Source organism: Aethina tumida, chromosome 1, assembly GCF_024364675.1.
Source record: "Aethina tumida isolate Nest 87 chromosome 1, icAetTumi1.1, whole genome shotgun sequence".
NCBI lineage: Eukaryota > Metazoa > Arthropoda > Insecta > Coleoptera > Nitidulidae > Aethina > Aethina tumida.
In genome coordinates this window covers 60,837,606-60,859,811 of record NC_065435.1, presented here as the reverse complement: position 1 = coordinate 60,859,811, position 22,206 = coordinate 60,837,606, and the positions used below count along the sequence as shown (strand labels likewise).

At 30.2% G+C, this 22,206-nt stretch overlaps 3 protein-coding genes across 5 annotated transcripts in view; 2 read left to right on the top strand and 1 right to left on the bottom strand.

The window, feature by feature from the left end:
• Positions 1-22,206, top strand: part of LOC109598052 (alpha-(1,3)-fucosyltransferase C-like) — a 265,775-nt gene that overhangs the window by 185,122 nt on the left and 58,447 nt on the right. The gene's annotated exons all lie outside the window — the stretch shown is intronic.
• On the top strand, positions 1,049-14,094 carry LOC109598134 (coactosin-like protein). 2 transcript variants are annotated; one of them, XM_020013975.2, is made up of 4 exons: positions 1,049-1,236; positions 13,224-13,306; positions 13,359-13,599; positions 13,796-14,094. In XM_020013975.2, exons 1-4 carry the CDS (start codon positions 1,174-1,176, stop codon positions 13,910-13,912), a joined length of 504 nt encoding a protein of 167 aa, XP_019869534.1. In that variant the 5' UTR covers positions 1,049-1,173; the 3' UTR covers positions 13,913-14,094. The 2 variants fall into 2 exon arrangements, with proteins under 2 accessions (XP_019869534.1, XP_049817415.1); XM_049961458.1 differs by lacking the exon at positions 1,049-1,236 and adding an exon at positions 10,139-10,227.
• On the bottom strand, positions 14,077-22,065 carry LOC109598123 (probable aminopeptidase NPEPL1). Its single transcript, XM_020013965.2, has 8 exons — positions 21,921-22,065; positions 18,941-19,305; positions 18,590-18,737; positions 18,141-18,499; positions 15,949-16,094; positions 15,740-15,896; positions 15,394-15,681; positions 14,077-14,308 (listed from the first exon to the last, which is right to left on the bottom strand). The coding sequence occupies exons 2-8, from the start codon at positions 19,268-19,270 to the stop codon at positions 14,168-14,170; spliced, it is 1,569 nt and encodes a 522-aa protein (XP_019869524.2). The 5' UTR covers positions 19,271-19,305; positions 21,921-22,065; the 3' UTR covers positions 14,077-14,167.

The following is a 22,206-nucleotide window of genomic DNA, read 5'->3' as shown; positions in this document are numbered from 1 at the left end:
ATTTTATAATAATTTTGTTTCTACCATATTCAGTACCAAAAATTATGCAATATGTAAAAATTTATATATGCTGAATGCAAATATTTTTTTCAGTAAACCTTTTGCTGCACATTTTTGAAGCAATCATAATTTCTTATTTATAATATCATTTAACAGCACTAAAAATGTTTTCCAAAACATTGTGCAAAACTAGAATAGTTAAAGAACAACAAACTGAAATATTAGAATGTTCAGCTCAGTCATCCGACTTAATCCCCATTGGAAATTTATGAGAGGCGGTGGAAAAGAAGATTCAAGCCAAGAAATTAAAAATCATCATTCTAACTAATCAACATTTGGCTACATAACGCTTTAAATAAAAAAGTTTATTTTCAAGAGCAATTATCAACTATTATAGTTTATCAAATTATGACCAATACTGTATATTAATATATCTAATTATAATTTTTACTGCGCATATTTTCATATCTATTATGAAATTTTTACTGGTTACAATGTAGTAGAACCATATGATGTGTACATTTATTATACTAAACATGTAATCTAATACAATACGGTTATTTTATTACCAAAAATAATTGTATAGTAGGTATTGTCTTTATTAATGTTTAAGTTTAATTAGGCAAATGACAATAGGAAACGACAGCTTCTATTTTAGCATAAAATGGAAATACATTAATAAAACTGTTAATAATATAGATTTTTAAAATTATTTAAATTTAATTTTCTTAAAATAAATTATATTGCAACTGTAAATATAAACAAATATAATATAAATTTAATTATAATATATTTATATTGGAGTTTTAAATGAAAATTAAATGTTTGAAGCATGTAATTGTCAATTTTGACGAACGACATGTTCTCGACGAGTCGGTTTTACAACTCTTCACCGGCTTTCATTGATTCCCACACCCTTTTGGTTGAAAACCCAATAACTACAAAGAATCGAGTCAGTCGGTGCATCTCCATTTCAATACCGTTGCCACGCAACTGCGTCCGTTCGGTTTCTCCTCTCCGGGATTGTCGACGGAAGCGCCGGTAAACATTGTTGCACCCGTCCGATTGTTGCGAACGTCTGTAAACGCTGTTCAGTCTCGTCGCACACGACGCGTCAGTTCGATATCGTCGTTTGTTCTTGTTAGTTCACACAAGTTTTTGCAACCAGTAAAGATGCCGGGCGAAACTGCGGTCGAAAATCAACCAGGGGAGCCCCAACAAATCATATCCAAGAAGGTGGGTGCACACAATTAAAAATCATTAATTATTTTTCATTGGCCACCGTTCCTGCTGCAAAATCACGCTTATCCTGACGGTTCGCAAATTTTATTAGCCCGTCTTGGAATGTGTGATTAAAATTTTAACAGTATATTGGCATATAAATTGGATTTTGATTAACGTCGTGGTAACACGTTTAAAAACCTCCCACATCGAATAGCGATTAATTATAAAATAAAATTTAGTGCATTAATTCCACTTGGAATGGTAAGGCTCAGTTTCCTTCGAATCTTTCCATATGGTTATTTATGCGATACATGTAAAACTAAAAATGCATAAATTTCAATAAATCAGCAGGAGACCCATGGTGGATAATTTCTACTATTCGAATTCGAAAACGGTACAAACCGTTGATCGCAACACAAAATTTAAATTAAACGTCAAGTTTTTCGTTGAAACAAACAGTTTTATCATAATAATCTAGTGGCATAATTTATTTTGACCAGTGGGTCAGAAATTCCAAAATTTGTAAATCTAATTAGACTTTTCCTTATCTTAAAACACAAATCGTAAAGACAATATAAGGCAGGCCCAACTTTATTATTATTTATAATTATTATGACCGAGTATATCGATAAAATAATAATAACTTCTAAATTTATTAATTAAATATGAACTAATAAAACAAGGAATTTGCTTCAACCTGTAAATAATTTATACTTCAAAATTTCTGTTATTTATAGGAAATTTTAATATTTTTGATTCATTGAATATGACCAAGAGGCTTATTCATTGCATGTAACATGGATACAAATTTTATTTCATATCACAATTGATAACAGTTAAATGCAATAACGAAATCTTATAAGTAAATTTACAAAATTATAAACTAGTAATAAATATGCTAGTTTACTAATTCCACGTTAAATAATAAACAATTTATTTTTCATTTGAAAGAAAACGTAATTAAACCTCATCTAATCAAATAATAAATGTCTGTTATCTCTTGTTCTCGAAGACACAAACAATAATCGTGACAATTGCTACTACAGTTTTAATTATCTTTAATACCACACTTAATTGCACCCACTGATTAAATTACATGCAACGATTTGGCGCATCATTTATGGCATACATGTTGGTGGTTAGAGAAACTGACGATTTGCAGAGTGCGTGGTTCACACAATAAACACATAGTACGGCTTCCTTTCGCAAACGACGAACAGACGACTCGCCCAGACAACAAAGACGCTAAATTTAAGTATACGGGAAGCGTCTGGATTGGGGTGCTGACTCACTGGGAGACCATTCCAGTCATTCGTGGGTTTTCGTGGAATTGATTTTTGTTTGTCAGTAAATTTTTTATCTATTACAGATAAGACGTTGCTTTGCATTTTTTTAATGATAAATACATATTTATTAATGTTGGGACATTATTTACCTGTTCAAGGAAACCGAAAATAGTCGAATAACATCATGTGGCCCATTTAAATTTGAACACTCCCCATAGCTTTATATAAGAACAGTTCTACGAATAGACAATAAAAATATAAGTAGTCAAAACTAGGGAATTTTCATTAGGGCATTTTCTGTGAAAAAAAGAAAGAAGTTTCTCCCTTTAAAATATCAAGTATCATAAAATTATTTCAAATTAATAAGTTTTTGACACAGTTTTCTATTGAATTTATTTTTTCTGATAAACTAAACCGTAGAATAAAGTGTCAAAATCTTATTACTAACAAGACCACAAGTTCAATTTTATCTGTTACGCTATATTCACTAATGACACCACTCAGTTATACACTTTTAAACACATTTTAACAAGCACTAATTTGATTGTTAAGGCGTTAAGTCCGTATTTGATATTCTCAAACATTTTTGACACCTTATTCTATGGTCTAGTTAATCAATATAAATAAATTTATGTTAAATTCGTCGGATAACAGATTTTTTTCACAAAAATGTTAATTTCGATTGCAAACAAGTTTTATGCGTTAAGCTTTTCCTTGTTTAGGCTTAGAGCTATTTTCATTAAATTAGTTATCTATAAAAAAAGTTAGAGGGGTGTTCCCATTATAAATGGGCCACGTTGTACTGTAAGTACGTTCATTTCTTCAGTATCTGACCAATGTTACGGACAAAGTGTTACGATGCAAATGTGAAGGTCCGCCGTGATTGGGTCAAAGACGGGGACCAGCCGTTTTGCGGCCGACATGAAATATTTATATTGCCATTTTTGGTGCGGTTACGGCCCGATTTAGCCATGAATCATTCATTGTTTGTATGTGTGAGTGGCGATGGTAGATAGAGATGCAAATTCGCCACCTTACCGTTAATTGCCCATGGGATAATTTTTTTTTAGGGTCCGTACGTCTTCGGGCCTAGGTTTGGTCTAGATTTTTTTGATTGTAGTTTGGGAAACTGGTCACTTAAAAATTCGACTAGGAGCCAGTGAGCAATCGATCGAAATAGCATATTTCTAACGAAGTATAAAATGTCACTCTTTAAATAACAATAATATTAATGTTTACACGTACTTATTTGCAAAATTCCTAACATAACAGATTAGAATCAACACCATAAAACATGAAACCTTGAGTTTAAATCTCATTCTAAATTGATGAACATATATTAACATCTTCAACAAAAGTGTACAAAAACTAGAAGACAGTTAAAACATGTTTTCATTTACTAAATTAAAGATGAACGATGCTAACCTACAAAATAATAAGGCATGTCGTATCATTTCTTGAATTTTGGAACGGTACAAGCCCGTTGCCATAGCATATGTATAGAAAGTATATATTACGACATAATTATGCAGTTTGTTAAACTACAATATAAGATTTAATCCCGGATTTTGACTTGTTTTTGTTCGTTTATATTATCTACACACGTAAATGCATATTTGTCTTTTAAATTTATGATGTTTGTAATTTATAGAGAAAAGTGACGTTAAATTCTTATAAACCCGTGATAAAAGGATAAACCCAACTAAAAAAGAATTATATAACTAGTGCAATAGTATTTATTTCTAACATAAATATGCTATTTCAATTTATCACTTTTATATACACATTATGGTCCATTTAAGATGGATGGAACCTCATAACTTTTTTATTCCATTTTAATGAATAACTCAAGAGGTGGAACATAAAAAAACTCATTCCATGTAAATTGCTTCTTGGCAAACGATGAGATCGTTTCATAATAGTTGGGCAGTATCATTGGTGAACAAACAAAATTGAACTTGTTAATGTTTTATTCAGCAGTTCACTCTATGAGAAACAAATCAATTCATAAGACATTTTAAAAAATTTCAATGCATTTTTAAATTTATTATTAGAACACAAAATTTAGTTATTTATACCCTAATCAATTTTTCCAATTTTTAATTATAAAATATATATTGATCCAAGAACTAACGTACTACCTTTTAAATTTAAAATAAAAAATGATATTAAAGTGAATTGCAAACTGTTTAGAACTTATTATTAACTTTATTTTCGTTTGTTGTCAGTTAGCAACGTTTATCTATAAATTTCACTCGTGATGAGAATGCCCATGCTGCTTTTTTAGTGGAAGAAGGTGGTAGGTGGCCATATCAGAAGAGCAAGACAGGGTAGACATTGTGCTACCTATCCAGGATCGTTTGAGGCTTTCAACAACGGTTTTTTACAAGAATATTACAGTTGTAGAAGATAGAAAAGTAAAAGATGTTCGTTAAGTATTGAATTAATTCGACAAAGTCTTAGGGAAGATAATTTACAATTCTGTTCCTGTTTGAGACCCAACATTAACTCTGGACCATCACAGAGCTCGGCTAAATTTTGCTAAAAAGCATGTCAATTGGGAAGAAGCGTATTGTGGAGTTCTCTTTACGGATGAACCTCTAGGTAACTTAGTAAAATTTACCATATTTGGCGGAGGCGCAATTTTGGTGTGGGGAGGCATTTCATTAACAGTACGTACCGACTTAATTAGAGTTAAATAATGGCAACCTTAACGCTGAACGTTTCAGTTTGTACATTCTGGAAGATTATGTCATGCCATATACTCTTTATATTGTCCCAAATTTTTTTCTAATGCTGGAGAATGTTCGTCCACTTTGCTTTTGTGGTCCAAAATTATTATAACCTCACGAAGCAGATGTGGAACATGCATCGGAGATTAAGGAACAATCCAAACCATCTCCAGAACTTTGGAAAACAAGTTTTATTATTTTTGTTTAGGAATTAAATTATTTTTCTGCTCTCTTTAGGATAATTCAAAAAGAAATACATTTTACAGTAAAAATACAAATAATTTATACCTTTATGTTTCCCATTTTCAGAAAAAATTACTAATGATTAATTATTTATTGATGTGGTGTATTTTTTTCTTGGGGCAGTATATTATAGTAGATCTTGGTCAGATGGTATAGAACTTTTTCGAATGCGTAAAATTTCTTCTTTTCAGCTTTTGTTCATTAAAATATTTCGGAGATTTTTCCATATCAAAAGATCAACGCAACATGTGATATAATTTTTTTTAATCATTTTTTAATGTGGAAGAATAATAGTCCAAAAAATTTTCCTAGTAGTTTAATTCCAAAAGTTTTTTTCTTAATTATCATTAGTTGAACTTTAATTTTTTATTTAAAATACTAACTGCAAGTCAACAATAAATTAGTTCTGGTAATTTAAATGTTAATTATTCTTACCTAAATATCCATTAAACACAAAATTAATTAATTAAATATATGGTAAAAGTTAAAATGACAAGGGAAGAATACAAATTTTATTCTTCTCACGAAATAAATTGACCATTCTATTGTTTGGGAAATCAATAAAGGTAGATAACGCAGATAATTGCCTTCTTGACGGTGTTTATCGTAAATTAGTTCATTATTGGAAGTATTGTTATGGTGGCGGCGTTCACACCGAATTAGGTCCAGTTATCTTAATTGTGTGTGACGCAATTAAATGAACGGTTCGTTTTTAGTTCTCTAACATGCCCAAATCCACAAACATCGGAATAACGATTCCGGGCGGCAAATCTCAACGGGCATATGGTCAAGCCATTTGGATTGCGGAGCGGCATATGGCGGATAAAATTACCAGTATGTGTCAATAAATTATATTATTGGGGTCGTTGATGCATAAATTTAATATGAACTGTACGTGGATGGTGCAGCGATTGCAAGGTGTTCCGAGAGATGTCCGAAAAATCAATTTCAAATGTCGAATTATCTAACATTTTGGACGAGGTTCTGGTGTGTTCGTATGATCACATTTCGGCGTCTTTGTAACCAACATAACAGTGTGCCAAATACCCACCGTATTGGACCATATTGTGGCCGTGGCATCGGCAAACAGTTTCAAAACATTGTGTCGAACCTCACAATGACCGAATCGAAAGAACCAACGTCACGGAAATCCACGCATCGATAGATCTTTTTGTTCGTATTTTACGGTAAACACACAATCCCATACGGAGCATCTGAAGAAATATGTAACGTCGTCGCGGTTTAACGGTCAGCGCTATTAATCCATCATTTACATATATTGAGATTAGTAGGTCCTTGATATCGATCGATTGACGACGGCGCTCGATTATGCGAGACTTCGAGATCTGTGTCGAGTCAGGCATATTAATTGGTAGGATTTTATCGCTGCGTTTTGTTTCGTTGTCCGGTGACGGGTACTTAAGAACAGGTGTTTGGATGCACCGACCAGCTTGCATTCCTTTATGCACATTTATTCAAAGTAACAAATTGTCAATGTTGCAAATTAGCGATTGTAATGGTTCCATTAATCTGATAATATGGAGTCCAACAATGGCGTGTTCAGATATTTTAAAATCCAATTCATCAGATCAGTCCAGATTATATTGGATGAAGTGACAATTGATTCCTTGTTAATTACTACATCTTTACATCATTGTTGTTTATAAACTTGCTATATATTCATATTATGGAAAAAATATTCTTATGTAATTATAACAATAATTAAACAAACCACTAATGAGCACATTAATCTTGTTTGATTTACATTATATTTATCATTTTTCCTTATAATAACTTCAACTTATCATTGGTTATTTTCTAGTTTTGCCAGCTTGCTCTATTTCATAGAATTTATAGATTATAAGAAATAAGTGTAACAGTAAGGCTTCTGAAGCTCTGGCAATATTTTGTGTTAGTGATTTTTCTAATCTTTAAAATTAATTATCATATCAGATCGTTATTAGATCATTAGTATTTATTGTCTTCATCTATTTCATCGAGTTTATGGATTATAAGAAGTAACTGTAATAGTAAAACTTCTGAAGCTCTGAGGTTTTATCTTCATATTTTTTATCACTATCTCTTATCTTGTCCTTCATTTTTTTATTTAGATTATCATGGAAATAATAATAATAATAATAATAATAATAATAATAATAATAATAATAATAATAATAATAAAATTTATGACACCGTTAGTTGCTTCTTAATTGTTTATGTAAAATTATGTTATAAATCATCATTTTGGGAAAAATGACAATTGGTTGCTTGTTTCTAAAATGGATGGTCACAAATTTGGAAGCAGTACATGTCCTATAATGAAGAAAATCTAATATTTTTTTTCTGGAGTTCCTCCTGAAGACACTACAGCCCTTAAAATTTTTCAAAAAATGTTTTTTCTCACATTCATAGTTCAATGAAATAAACTTTTCCATAATGATATAGATTTTTTGATCCCATTTTCTACACCACTAAATATTTTTTAAAACTATTATGCTTTTCATATTATAGAAGAAAAAAGGTACTCTTGAATAATTTTAATTATCACAGCCGTTTTGAGATATTTCTGTTTTAATTTTTCTTCAAACATCGAATTGTAGGTATGTATTTTAACATAGTACATACCAAATTTAAAGACGATTGGACTAAAGGTTAGGAAAATATGATAAATAAACAATGTTTGATATTTAAATTTGAAGAGCAGTATTTTTTTCAGGAGAAACTATTAATAATTATATTTTCTTCATTATTGAACGTGTTCTAACTGCTTTCAATTTTTAATCAACTATTTTAGGAACATCTTGTATAACTATTAGAAAAAAAATATTTTTAATTATAATAATAATTAATTAGCTCACTGACGATTATATGTCACTAAGATCATCTTAATCTTAAAGATATATAATTGTCTGGCCATATTTTAACATTTTTGTGTTAATTTAAAATAATCACAATTCGATAATCATTAGATGATTAGTATTTATGATATGTAGTTTTGCCAATTTCCTCTAATTTACTTTAGTTTTATCATTTTTCTTTACATTACATTTTTTAAGTCCATATTTTGCAATAGTGATTTTATTTCTTTATTTTTGTCTCTCCAATTAATTTAAAATAATTATCACATCTGATCATCATTAGATCATTAGTATTGATGGTCTTCTGGCTTTGCCAATTTCCTTTATTTTATAAAGTTTATAAGAAATAAGTGTAATAATAAGACTTCTGTAACATTATTGTTATTATTATTTTTTAATTGAATGGAAAAAATAAATGGATTTATTTACTTCTCTGTGTTATAGAGTTTGTTTTGGTGAAATGATGTTATAAAACAAAACAGTAGTGTGTATAAATTCAATTTATCATTATTATTATGCTGTTGCTTTACAAGTGTATTATTTTCCTTTTCTTTTATTACTTTTCATATCATCCTGAGAAATCAGTTAACATAAACAATAATATTAGTATTTACAGTCTTTTGGATTCATTAACTTTTTTCTTTCCAGAGTTTTTAGATTAGAAAAAATGAAAATCATAGTAACTACTGAAATTTTAGCTATTTTTACTTCGCTGTCTAGTGGTATGTTTTTGCTGAATGATGTTAATGATATTATTTATCAGATAAATTCATACAGGGGGAAATACAATTGAATTTTTGTTAATTAACACATTTTTTCATTATTATTATTTATAAACCTGTTCTATTGTGTATTTTTAGTATGGAAGAAATATTTTCATTTAATTATAATAATAAATAATCACATTATTGACGTTCTTCAGTATATCTTTACTGTTCGTTCTCTTGTACCTTTTTCACTCTAGTTTACATTAAGCCTCTAGAGAAATATTTAAACATAAAATAATTATGGCAACTCATTATCATTAGTATTTATAATCTTCTGGTTTTCCACAGGTTTTATCAATTGTAAGAAACATGTGTAAGAACATTGACACCCTGATGTTTTTATATTGGTTCACACAATTAAATTTTTTTATTAATTTTTAATATTATTAGGTGAATATTCTAATGTAGGAGGAAAAAATATGAGGCAACCTTATCGTGTTTGGCAACAACAATACGATTATATATTTTAAAATCCAGATTTATAAGATCAGACCAGGTAACATCAGATCAGGATCAGGATACGACAACTGATTCTTTGTTACTTATCATATCTTTTCGTCGTTTTGTCTTGATTATTTCAGTTATGAAATAACAATTGACTTTTATATTTGTTCTCCTTACTTCCGTATTTTTATAAAATTATCCACACAAAATAAAATAATGATCTCATCATCATTATTATTGATAATCTTCTTGGTTTGTGGATTAAGCGAAGTAAGCTATAAATATGTCCATTTCCTCTACTTACACATTGTAAATCAACACTTCTTGTATCAATTATTATCGGATTGAATAAAAGAAGGCGTACCAAACCGGACCAATTCCACGTAATCTCCTGATTATTAACAAAAACCGAACGAAATTACTGTTAGACCAGCAAGTCGTAAACATGGAAATAAATTATTTTCGGTAAAACGAAGTGGAAACGGTATCGGGCAAAATTCCGCGGCACCATCTGGGGAATACGGTTCCAACTCATCTCTCATTAGTTTCGAGGACGCGTTTGTGTGTGTGTGTGCTTCTGCAAGTGTCTGGATATACCGTCGTCGATCTTTGCGATTAGTCCTCCGGTATTCGATTTATCAATAATTCAATAATGCCGCCGGCTTCCACGAACGTAAGTACAGTGGGGTTGGACATTGGGGTGAAAGAATGTCGCTTTAGAGATCGGGATCGTTTTCAGCACGGAACTGCAGTAAATTGTTTCGTGACGGAGTTAATTATTCAGTCGTGAATTTCGCCGGTTGTCATCTGGGTCGCAATTATATTTACATTAATGTGATTTTAATTGTTTCATGTGTGATCTATTTATTGTGCAATTTATAATTTTAATGATTACATTTTTTATGGCATTCGTTTAAACTACCATGGTACACATAAATTTAACTTATTTTTCCTTTTTTAAACAATATAATACATTTTATAATAATATTTATAAAGTTTATGACATTTTCACACATATTCTTTTAAAAACCTTCTTAAATAGAGTCATAAATTAATTTATAAAATAAAGGAGAAATTGAGTTTATTCAGTTTTATTTGGAACACTCGAATTATGCTTTTATTAAAATAACGTTATTTATCGAACAAATATAATATTAACATTATATTTATTAATTTATAAACCCCATTATCAACCATAATTTAATTTAGTAATTTCTAATGATTATTATTATAACTTTAGTAGAAGATATATATGAATGTACAATAACTTATGTACATAAATTTCACGAAAAATGAAGAGTAATTACAATACTTATTGCTAGTTATAAGTGAATACAGAAAGAAATTGCCAAATTGTAGTAAAAGTCTGTTAGTGTAACGATATATACTACTTTGATTATGATAAACAATCAATTTTTTTAGTAAAAATATATTTATTTAAATAAAATGTTTAATTTTAAACAGTAAAATAACATTTATTTAATAAAATTTTTAGTTTTCAGCAGGTAACTTATGATCTGTAAAAAATATCAAAAACTTTTTCGAAGATAAATTATAGGAAATTGAATTCTCTACAAAAACTGTCATATAAAATTTTCCCATAAAATTGATGGTTGCGTCAGAAAATGAGATAAATGTCAAAATTTTAAATCAATCCAACTTTAATGTGAAATAACTTTTGAAAAATTAATTATATCAAAAAACTTTAAGAGACATTTTTTGTAGAGCGTTAAATTTTCTATGAAAATCTGTTTTGATCATTTTGAAATATTATCTCTAACGAGAGTTAAAAAATTTCAAAATCCAAGAGAACACCGTTTTCGTGTTATTTAAACGGAAATTAAAAATTACGATGCGGCACCTCTTAATATTAATATTAAGAGCTGTAACTTTCACAGTATTTTTTTACCATGTCCAACAAGATTTTCGATATAAATAAGAAAAAAAAAATTGTCGATTTTTTTGAAACAGTCTAATATATATGCATATATTACATATAATCTAATATCTACAAAAATTGATATTTGCCATGAAACAACATTGCAATAACTTCTTTGTTTTATTTATTTTTTGTTTTTATAAACGTTAAAAATATAAAAAAACATATTTACTCCTTAAAATACCTAGATAATCTACAATGTTGTTCATTTCTAACCATGACACTCCTATAAAATTTATATTTTTTGTTCGATTTTGGCAAATTGTTTTACAATCGTGAAGCAAGAAAATATGTAACTGTAGACAAAATGTCACATTTCTTTGCCAAAAATCAAAACCTACAAAGTAATTTTTGCAGGCATGAGAAAAGAGAAGAAATCATACTATATCATAATTTTTTAAAGGAAATTCAACTGAATTAAGCACTCCTGAAATGGGTATATACCAAATTTCATAAAAAAATTATATATATATTCTGTGGAAAAATTAAAACTCTAAAATTATTCTTTTTAGGAATTTATTTTTTTTAATTAGGTAGTCTATGGAATAAACTGCCAAATTATCTTATTTTTCAAAAATATTGGAATATTACACTAATAATTATCTATTTATACTAATCCACTGTTCAATTCAATGCATTTATTATATCTTTTTCGTAAATTTGTTATTATCTTTCCCTATTGTTCTGGAGTAATCTCCACACATGATTCATTAATTATATCACGAAAATTTGAGTTTTAAGAACAATACTATAGAGAGTATAGTATAATTTGTTATTTTTGACAATTTATTTCTTAGACTACTTAATTAAAAAAATAAATTCATAAGAAGAATATAAATAAATTTTTCAACAGAATCATGAATGTTGATAAATTGTTAAGAAATTTGATAAATACTCTGTTCAGAGGTGCTTTACAATTGAAAAAAGAAATTAAAATCGGACAAAAAATACAAATTTTATGAAGGTGTCTCGCTTTTTAATGGGCGACACTGTATATAATCTTTTTATTTCATCTTTAAAATGTCGTACAAAATATCTAATTTATAATAATAAGCTAAAATAAAAAATATTTCTAGTAAATTTCAAGATAATTAATATGACTATATATTTTAAGATAATAAAAATCATAATAATTTAATAACACTTTTGTGAAACATATGATAGTATTTCGAAATTTATTATTATATTTAATTAAAGATAATTAAATATATCATAAATTACAGATGTTTAACCATAACTTCTTTTTAAACTTTTCCGGAAAGTAAGAGATTCAATTACAGTTTTATTATTTAAAATAACACAATTGCTGCTTATTCGCCTGTTAGTTATTTTATTTTTTGTCGTACGAACGCACTTTCTAGTGTATAATAAATTAAGCTTAGTGATCTCCGATGTATGATATTAATACTATGTAACCGTATTTTGAGGTCACATAGTCAATAAAATTGTCAATTACAAATTTGAGAAGTGAACGGTTTCTCAGTAATATTAAACCCACATATGGTGGTACATTGTTGATAAAGGCGATCTTACCTGTTGTAAAAATGTAATATGATATTCACTTCAAATTATGAAAGTGGAACCAACTACTTAAATTTTATTGTAATTCGACGAAAGTTTTCCGATTTTAATATTAACATACACATACAACTTAATTAAATTATTAGTTGGTCAAGATGATATGTATTATTATCACCTAGCATTTCTTTAATTCATATTTTTAATTACAGGTAGTCATGTCGACGAGCATGGATCTGGACAGCGTACGCGCCGCTTACGATGACGTCCGATCGGATAACTCGGAGACGCAATGGTAAAATACCCATATAGAAAAATTACTTTAAATTTAACCGTGCGTTTTTTAGGGCCGTGTTCAAGTTTGACGGACCTAGGATAGTCTGTTCCGCGACTGGTTCAGATTTTGAGAAATTCAAAGACCAGTTCGAAGAAAAAGAACGCGCCTTTGGTTACATCCGCATACAAACTGGCGATGAGATGTCCAAACGACAGAAATTCCTGTTCGTTACGTTCGTGGGTTCTGCCGTTAGTGTCATACAGAGAGCCAAAATGTCCACCGATAAATCGGTCATCAAAAACGTCATATCAGTAAGTATAACATATTATATATAAAATTAATTGAAATTTCAATATTTCATAATATTTTGATGTGGTTCTGGAGGAATTATTTATGTAAGAGCTCCTCAGACGATCGTTATTTAAATCATAAAATGTTTGAAGGCAAGGGTAGATTTATTAATTTATGAGCAGAGGATTTGTTTGTATGGTAATTTGTTTATTTCAGAATTTCGCTGTGGAACTACAATTAGAAAATACAACTGAAATCGATTTGAACCACTTCGTCGATGAATTGATAAAAGCTGGTGGTGCAAATTACGGGACTGGCATTAGGGAAATTTAAGAGTGCTTAATTTATTATACATATATATTCTATATGATAATTTTTTACTGTAGATTTATATACACATCGTAATATATGAGTGCGTCAAAGCGACATGTGCAATAATGAAATAAACTGATATTATATTGTTACATTTAGGTATATTGTAAAATCAAAAGTGAATATACGTATATAAAATTTTATTTAATTGTTTTAATAATAAAGTATAATGACAATGTAGAAAAAAGCATTTATGTAAATCTCACAATTGATCACTTAATTGATTCTGGGTTTCTTAGCAATGTTTTCATCTGGTACTTCTGCCTCAGGACATATGGATTGAAGGAGAGAATGGTTGCAGAAATTTCCAAATAATGTTGTTAAAAGTGCAACTCCATAACCAGTAGCTCTTTCTCCCTGTAATAAAAATAATATATTCCTTGTCCATAATATACTTATTTTATACTTAGTAACAGAAAAGAGAAGGAATAAAATCAGAGGTTAGATTTCATTGATTTTAGATTTACAATTTGTAGTAATTCAAAGAAATAAGTGATTAAAATAATAGACAAAAATTTTGAATATATAGGGCGTCGTTTTTTAAATTAATAATGAGTTGGACCTCCAAATAATCAACTTCGTCTTGAGGTACCTCACTTTATGCTACACCTAACTGATGCTGCTAAAGTCTGTGGTGAGAAGACCGAGTTTCTAGTCTGTTTGTGTTCAATCTGTGATAAGATCTTGCTGACCATGGTAACAAATTTGTTTAGGAATATTTGAAACACTCCAAAGTGATCCTTGCAATATGGAGTTGGGCAAAACTAGATTTTGAAGGGTCTTAAGGTAAATCAACAAATGGGATTCCATAATTTGCTGAATGTATCACTGGTCAGTTAAATTATCTCTGATACTGTACTAATTACTATCTTACGCTTATGACACTGCGAATCATAACTCCAGTTGTTTAGTATGTTCCAAAAAAATTGTGATGTCTTCTGACACATATTCGACCATCATACATGGCCAAACAAGACATGAATTCATCATTGGCCACAAATCAAAGCTATCGTTCCTTAGACAACTCTAATCTTTGACAAATATGTTGCAATATAAAAGGAAGTACTGAATACTACTGTGAACTAGTGATTGGCAATTGGACGAGCGGCCACAAAGTGATTTAATAAAGCTAATTTTGTAAGGTGTTCCTCACTTGATGTCTCGTTGAACCTTTCGCACGTTGTTCACGTCCTTCTCCAGGCCTCAAACAAAAATCTTACCCAATTTTAACAGTGAAAGAACTCATAAAAAGTGAAATGAATTCTGAAGTGTGTCTATATTATTTAACATACAAAAATTGTATCACAAATAATCATCAACAAATAACTTTTAAAATCTAATCAAATCATCAAAATTGGATGGCTTTTCTATGTTACTTAGTATATCTCCCCCATTTCTGAAGAAAAAAGTAGAAACTGTTTCAAAGATTTAATAAAACTTACATTATGTACAGGACTGGCCATATCTACATGAATCCACGCGCCTGGATAGTCGAATCCCAGATGGGCGGCGACGAATAGTCCAGCACAGCTGGGCTGCGCATTTCCCCGATCCGCTACCGAATTCTTCATATCGGCGACGGCGGACGAAAATTCGGAAAAGTGCATTTCGGGACAATAGGGGATCGGAAACACCAAATCACCAGACGATTTTCCCGCCAACACACATTTAGTTTCCCAGTCTTCGTTGTTGGTTAGCACGGCTGCGTGGTACTTACCTGTCGCGATACCCTGAACAATTAATCAACCAAATAGTCAAAGATACGAGATGTCATTTGGTTAATTTTACCTGGGCTCCAGTGAGTGTTGCCATATCGAGTATTATGTTGGCCTTTAAGTCCCTGAGGGCGTATGCGACACCGTCGGCGAGAACGAGTCTTCCTTCAGCGTCGGTGTTGTTAATTTCCACGGTTCTGCCCGAGTACAGAACATGAATATCATCGGGTCTGTAACGACAAAGTAAATACCATTTCTTGGCAGCTGAAAATACCCGGTTACCTGGTTGCTTTTGGACCCACTGCGTTTTCGGCCAAACAGAAAACGGCGTGCAAGTTCTGGCTAAAATTCGCTTTAACGGCAGCATAAAAGGCACCTAAAATTCCTGCTGCTCCACCACAGTCTCTCTTCATTCCTGGCATGGCAGTCTATAATCATACATTAAATATCCATTTTTACTCTGTTCCGTAATCTACTGCTAAATAAGTCAGGAGTGTAGTTTACATAAGACTAAGAACAAAAAATAAACTGGGTTGTATATGTTTTGTATTACTATGTACCAACAATAAAAAATATGGAGGAGAAGTTCATACAGTACATATTTTAATGCTTTACATAAGATTAAGAACAAAAAATAAACTGGTTATATATGTTTTGTACTACTATGTATTAACAATCAAAAATATGAGGAATGAAGTTCATACAGTTACTAAGTATATTAGGCATTTCCAAAATTTGTTTGGTGAAAATTTGGTAGAATAGGGTAGATGATGATGATATGATGCAGTATAATAAACTTTTTTCATTCTGATACAGTAGCGTACACTGTAAAACCTAATAGATTAAGGTCTGCTGACTTTGGAGGCTAATTTTTAGAAGCGTCATTCCTGTTGACAAACCATTGATTTGGAAAATTTTCGGAGAGCCACTAATGCATACACCATTGACTTCTGTTCAGGATATCTCCGAAGAATTCTAGAAATTGAATGAAAAGATCTTGGGTTTCTTCATAATGATAAGGATGCAAATGTTGTTCTCTTACAGTTCTTCTGCATCATTCAGGATTGGACCAAAGGTTATGAGGAAAATTTTTAAAAATTGAGGGGAGATTTTCTTCATTATTGGACGTATTTTTATCATTTGAAAGTTTTATTCACACTCTTTTTAATTATGGTATTTATTTTTTTCTACAATGTATTCGAAACATTTTTGGGTTAAAAATGGTGTAACTGAGGGTTATACTTTGCTCAAATTTACTTTATGAGTTCAAAATTTAGCTTAAAACAATAGAATGGATACGTTGCTTTGGCCGGTTTAAAATTGGCAATGAATGCATTGAAGATGAACAATAATGGGGTCGTCCAGAAATATATGCTCCGAAGACATTATGAGTGCATATGTAGAAATAGGTCATAGATTATAAACTGTGATGAATCAACCATAAAGTTGGACAAATGGATTCAACATTAATTAAATGAAGATAACAAACTTAGGCCTTTGACAATTACTCATTCTCTTTTTGCACGCAACGCAAATGAGCTGACTGATGATTCCATTGTTACATGTGGCGAAACATGGGTTGATTGCCACAATTTTCACCGGTACGAATAACCAGTTGGTAAACCCGGTGGAACAGTACAAAAATACAAGCTTTTCATGAACTGTAATAGCTCAGATTTTTTTTCCTGACAATTTGTTAGTAAAACGTTGACAATTAATATTATTTTATTATATATATTAAGTTAAATATTAAAAACGTACATTATTTTTTCCAGTATCTAATATAACGTTAGTAACAATTTATATAAAAAGATACATTATATATAAAAAAGGAGTCATTTTTGTTGAAACTATGTATCGAGAAAATATTTACTTTTTGTTGCTGATTAAGATAAATATTTCGCAACAATTAAAATATATTTAGGCAAGTGAATGATATACATATTTGAAATTTGATAAAGTCCTTAAATGTTATTACCTCAATGTTGCAATAATAATGAAGAATACACTCTAGGGAGATAACAATTATAATTAAGTTATAAATACAACACAGTTTAATAAATAAAATAAATTTGTAATCTAAGATTAGACGAGTAAATTCTTGTATAAACATTCAAACATAAATCTTACACAAACATACTTTTGCAATTGCCAATTTTTGAATGAATTACGCAATTCCCTAAAACAGTCAATTGAATAGTATATTGATAGCCAAGTAAAGATGGAAAATCAGTTTCAGCAAATAAATTAAAACAAAACATATTCAATCACTTAGTTACTGAACTTCTGAGAAAATAGAATACGAATAGATATATCTGTGTCACGAATTACGATTTATATTTTGATGTAAGTTTTCCTTGTTAAACTAAAAAGTTTCAGCTCAGTTGCCAGGATGAAAATGATACGACTAAAACTACAAATTAGTTGGAGAAAATAAATCCAAATATGAGACGAAATCAAATAATGCACCTTACCTTTCCCTTAATACTGAGCCCACCCGTATCATATACAATTCCTTTTCCGACCCAAGCAACGGTCACGTGTGCCGACTCGGGTGTATGACTCAAAACGGCAAGCGCCGGCGGTACCGTGGCCGCCTTTCCTACCCCATAGATACCGCCGAAACCTTTGGCGGCCAGTTCTTCGCCCCTGATAATCGTCGGCACGATACCCAGCGAACCGCCCACCGCCCTGACTTCGTCCAGGAAATGGTCTACGTTCATCTCGTTGCATGGTGTATCAACTATACGTGCTGCCAATCGAATACCCGTGGCCGCATTCTCCAATGCATTGACCTCTTCTTCTGTCAGTTCCGATATTTCACCGTTTTCGCCTAAACAATTGTAATTTTTTTTTGATAATATTTTATGAGTGTACATTGTACACGAGAACAAAAATAAATTGACGAGAACTGTTTACTTACAAGGAGAATTGGTAGAAACAATTAAGAACTCTACATAAACAGTCACGCTTTCGTCACTATTCGCAGACGAGGTTTTCTTCGAGTATTGAGGAAAGGCCCTCGCTACTGCGCAAGCGCTTGCGTACACATCTTTACGTTCACAGACGACCTGGAAAGAATAATAACTGGTTACAGTTTGGGTTTTTGTTTACATTTAATATATCTAGTGAATTTAGTGTTCAATGGTAGAGAAGAACATAATTATCAGAGCTATGAATTTGGATACCAGAAGAGGCACTACTTCTTGTTATAGGAGAATACTTAATATGTAGTTGAGGTCTTTTATACTATGTATAAATTTATATAACTCACCACAACGCTTTCATCGACGCCGACCGTGCAAACCTGAACAAGGCGGGTGAGGGCGTGCGCCCTCGAAGGCGCATTGTGTCTGCTGCACTTGACTGGCAACGCGGCGACGGTAGCCAAATTCAAGTACAATGAGCAACTATCGGTCGGCGATGGGTGCAGGCCGGCCACCGCCACCCGAAATACCTCCTCAGTAACTCGGGGTTCGAGTTTGGCACGGACGTCGTCGAATTTGAGCTGAGACAGATGTTTCGCCTGGCCCACAATCAGCACTGGGTTGCGATGTGGATCCGACTTGGTCAGCCCGCTGCGGAATATCAGTTTGGTGGGCATGACGGGGTTGTGTGAAGACTCGGGACGTTCTTATGCTGAAATAAAGGAAAATAATTTCTACTGAAATTAAATCTTAAATGAATAGATTGAAAGAAATGTCGGCAATGGTCGTTTGAAATTAAATACCACAGTGTTTATAGAGACTTCAGATTCCGAACTTTGCGCTGGCCAATCGGGAACCTCAAGACGATAATCTTTTAACCAATTTTGTACTTTGGACATATGCTATGTTCATACATAAATATCCATGTAATTGGTAAATTATTGTTGGTATTTGCTTTCATTACGTCTCTCATGATATCTGACTTTTTTTAATGATTTTCTGTAATTGTCCTATACTATGACAAGAAAAGCAACCCCAAACCATAATGTTTTCTCCATCGTGTTTTAAAGTTATTGTAATATCTCTAGGGTTCAAACTTTTATTTGTATTGTTTACTATCTGATCCTGTGCAACAGTTCATCATTCTATATTATTTTTCGTCAAAATTCTGCAGGATAATTAATATTTAATATTAATATATAATATTTTTTGTACAAACTTTACTGATATATATTCTTGTTAATTCAGTCAATGTCTAATTGTTCTAAAAGACAAACTGATACTGTGTGATTTAATTAATTAATTGGAATTATAAAAGGATTTTCTTGGTTTATTTCACATTTTCTTATTGTATTTTGAATTAAGTGTGTTGTTTAATAATTGTTCATAATATTGTAAACAATTTTTCCGTTCTTAGCGATGTCAGCAATGTTATTTCTTTGGTCAATCAAATTAAATTAATATATGCGTTTAAATTAATATTTCCGTGGCTTTTAAGATGTGTGACATAAAAGTAAAAAAGAGAAACCTATAGAATATTATTTTATACCGGCTGGACAAAATTTGCATTAAATCCTTATTCAGTATTATAAAAACTACTATATTCTTATTCTATAAGATATTGCATATATTTTTCTGAACTGAGCTGGACGTAAATATAATAACTTTAATTTTAAAAGGGTTTTTAATGATTAAATTTATGTTATTTAATTTAAGATTAACAAGTTGTATAATAACCATTTCGTTTTATAATTTTCAAGATTTTTGAATTGCTGTGACGAGTTCATTTAAATTTGTGAAATTTTTTAATTTGATTATAAACGTAATACCCATGTTTTCTATGGGGTTGATTTCTGGAGATTGGGGTGGATAAGAGAAAACAACGATGTTTTGTTTTTTTAACCAATCACGTCAAAATTGGACTTTTACATTTTTAGTAGAAATCTGAATTTTTCTTGTAGGTCAAACGAATTCGTATCTTCTTACAGTCCTTGAATTAATTTCTTCAAGTCCCATTTCCTCCAGGTTGGCTTTAATGATGTGACCAATGATTAAATAATTAAAATGAGCCAAGTACCGTTAGTAAATAATCAACTACTGTATATATAATCATACTTGATTTTACATTATTTTGAAAATTTTATTTGTAAGGCAAATTGATAAACACAATCTAATGACTTTTAATGTCTTAATGTTAGTTTTAATAAATAGTAGAAATAATAATGTTACAATAATTATTAATCTGTAAAAATCATTCTCTGATAACATAATTGTAATTTAATTTTCTTATCAAAAATAATTAAGAATGCATTAATTAACACGTTGCTAGGGGACAGTAACTAATACGTGTTTAATAAGGGAGTAAGTAAGATATATGTACTGTACAGTGCATTACTGCTGTCACGCTGCTGATAAAAAAGTATTAAAATTAAAAAACAATAATAAAAAGGATTTTACATATTTGGTATTTAAAATTCTTTGTGTGTGGCTTATTATTAATATTATTATTTAATTATACACAATCAATTATATTATTTTTATAATAATATGTTTTATTAATAATTTTTATCAATAATTTAAAAAGTTGTTATTCAAATGTAAATAAATAAGTATATTAAAAAGTTAATATTATACATAACAAGGGGTTTAAAAATGGAATTTATGCACAGACCTTGTGGCTGTAAATAGAATGTTACATAGGATCTAAAATATAATTACTATCTGTTATTTTATAAGTATGCTCGTCGTTTTCAATACAATAATTTTAATACGAAAAAAATATATTTATATAAAATATAATAAAAGTAAAATAATAAGAAAATGTATTGAATTAAAATTCATTAGAATTAACAATCATCTACATTTATCTACCTTAAAGAAAACATAATTTATTTTTATGTATGAAGTTATAAATGACTTGCAATATGGAATAAAAATCGAAATAAAAACATTGAGAAAATACCGATACTGGTTACAGGTTTACAATTTTAATTAAATCAATGAGATACTTAAGATAACATTAATAAAAAAACTTGAAATCGACAGGTGAAATCACCTGATTTATAATTTACATCTACCCTAATTCGGTAATAATACCCGCAAAGCAAGATAACTTTTAAGTAACATTGAATATTCTGTTATGTTTACGATACAAATTGCATTAGGCTCATTTCCCAATGTTCTAATTATAACTTTTATTTACACTTTTTTGTTAATAAATTCATTCCATACAAAGAAAGAAATGTATTAAAAATAACTGGGAACCGGTAATACATATAAATTATAATAAATCATAAAGAAAATATGTGAAACAATTGCAATACTTACATTTTTTAATTAATTCTAAACTGCATAGCCCCTTTTGGCAACGTATTTAACCCCACTTCCACTACAATTCAAAGATGGGCTACGAATGAGGTAGGAAACTTTAGCCCGTGACATGACGATATCTCCACTCGGCCGCCAATATAATCAAAACCAATTATCAATGAAATATAGAATAAAATAATTATAATTTGATAAAAATATTAATTTTCATTATCATTATTATAATTCATAGGGCATATAAGAATTAAGCGTAAGATTTTTATTGAGAAAATGATATAGGAATCTG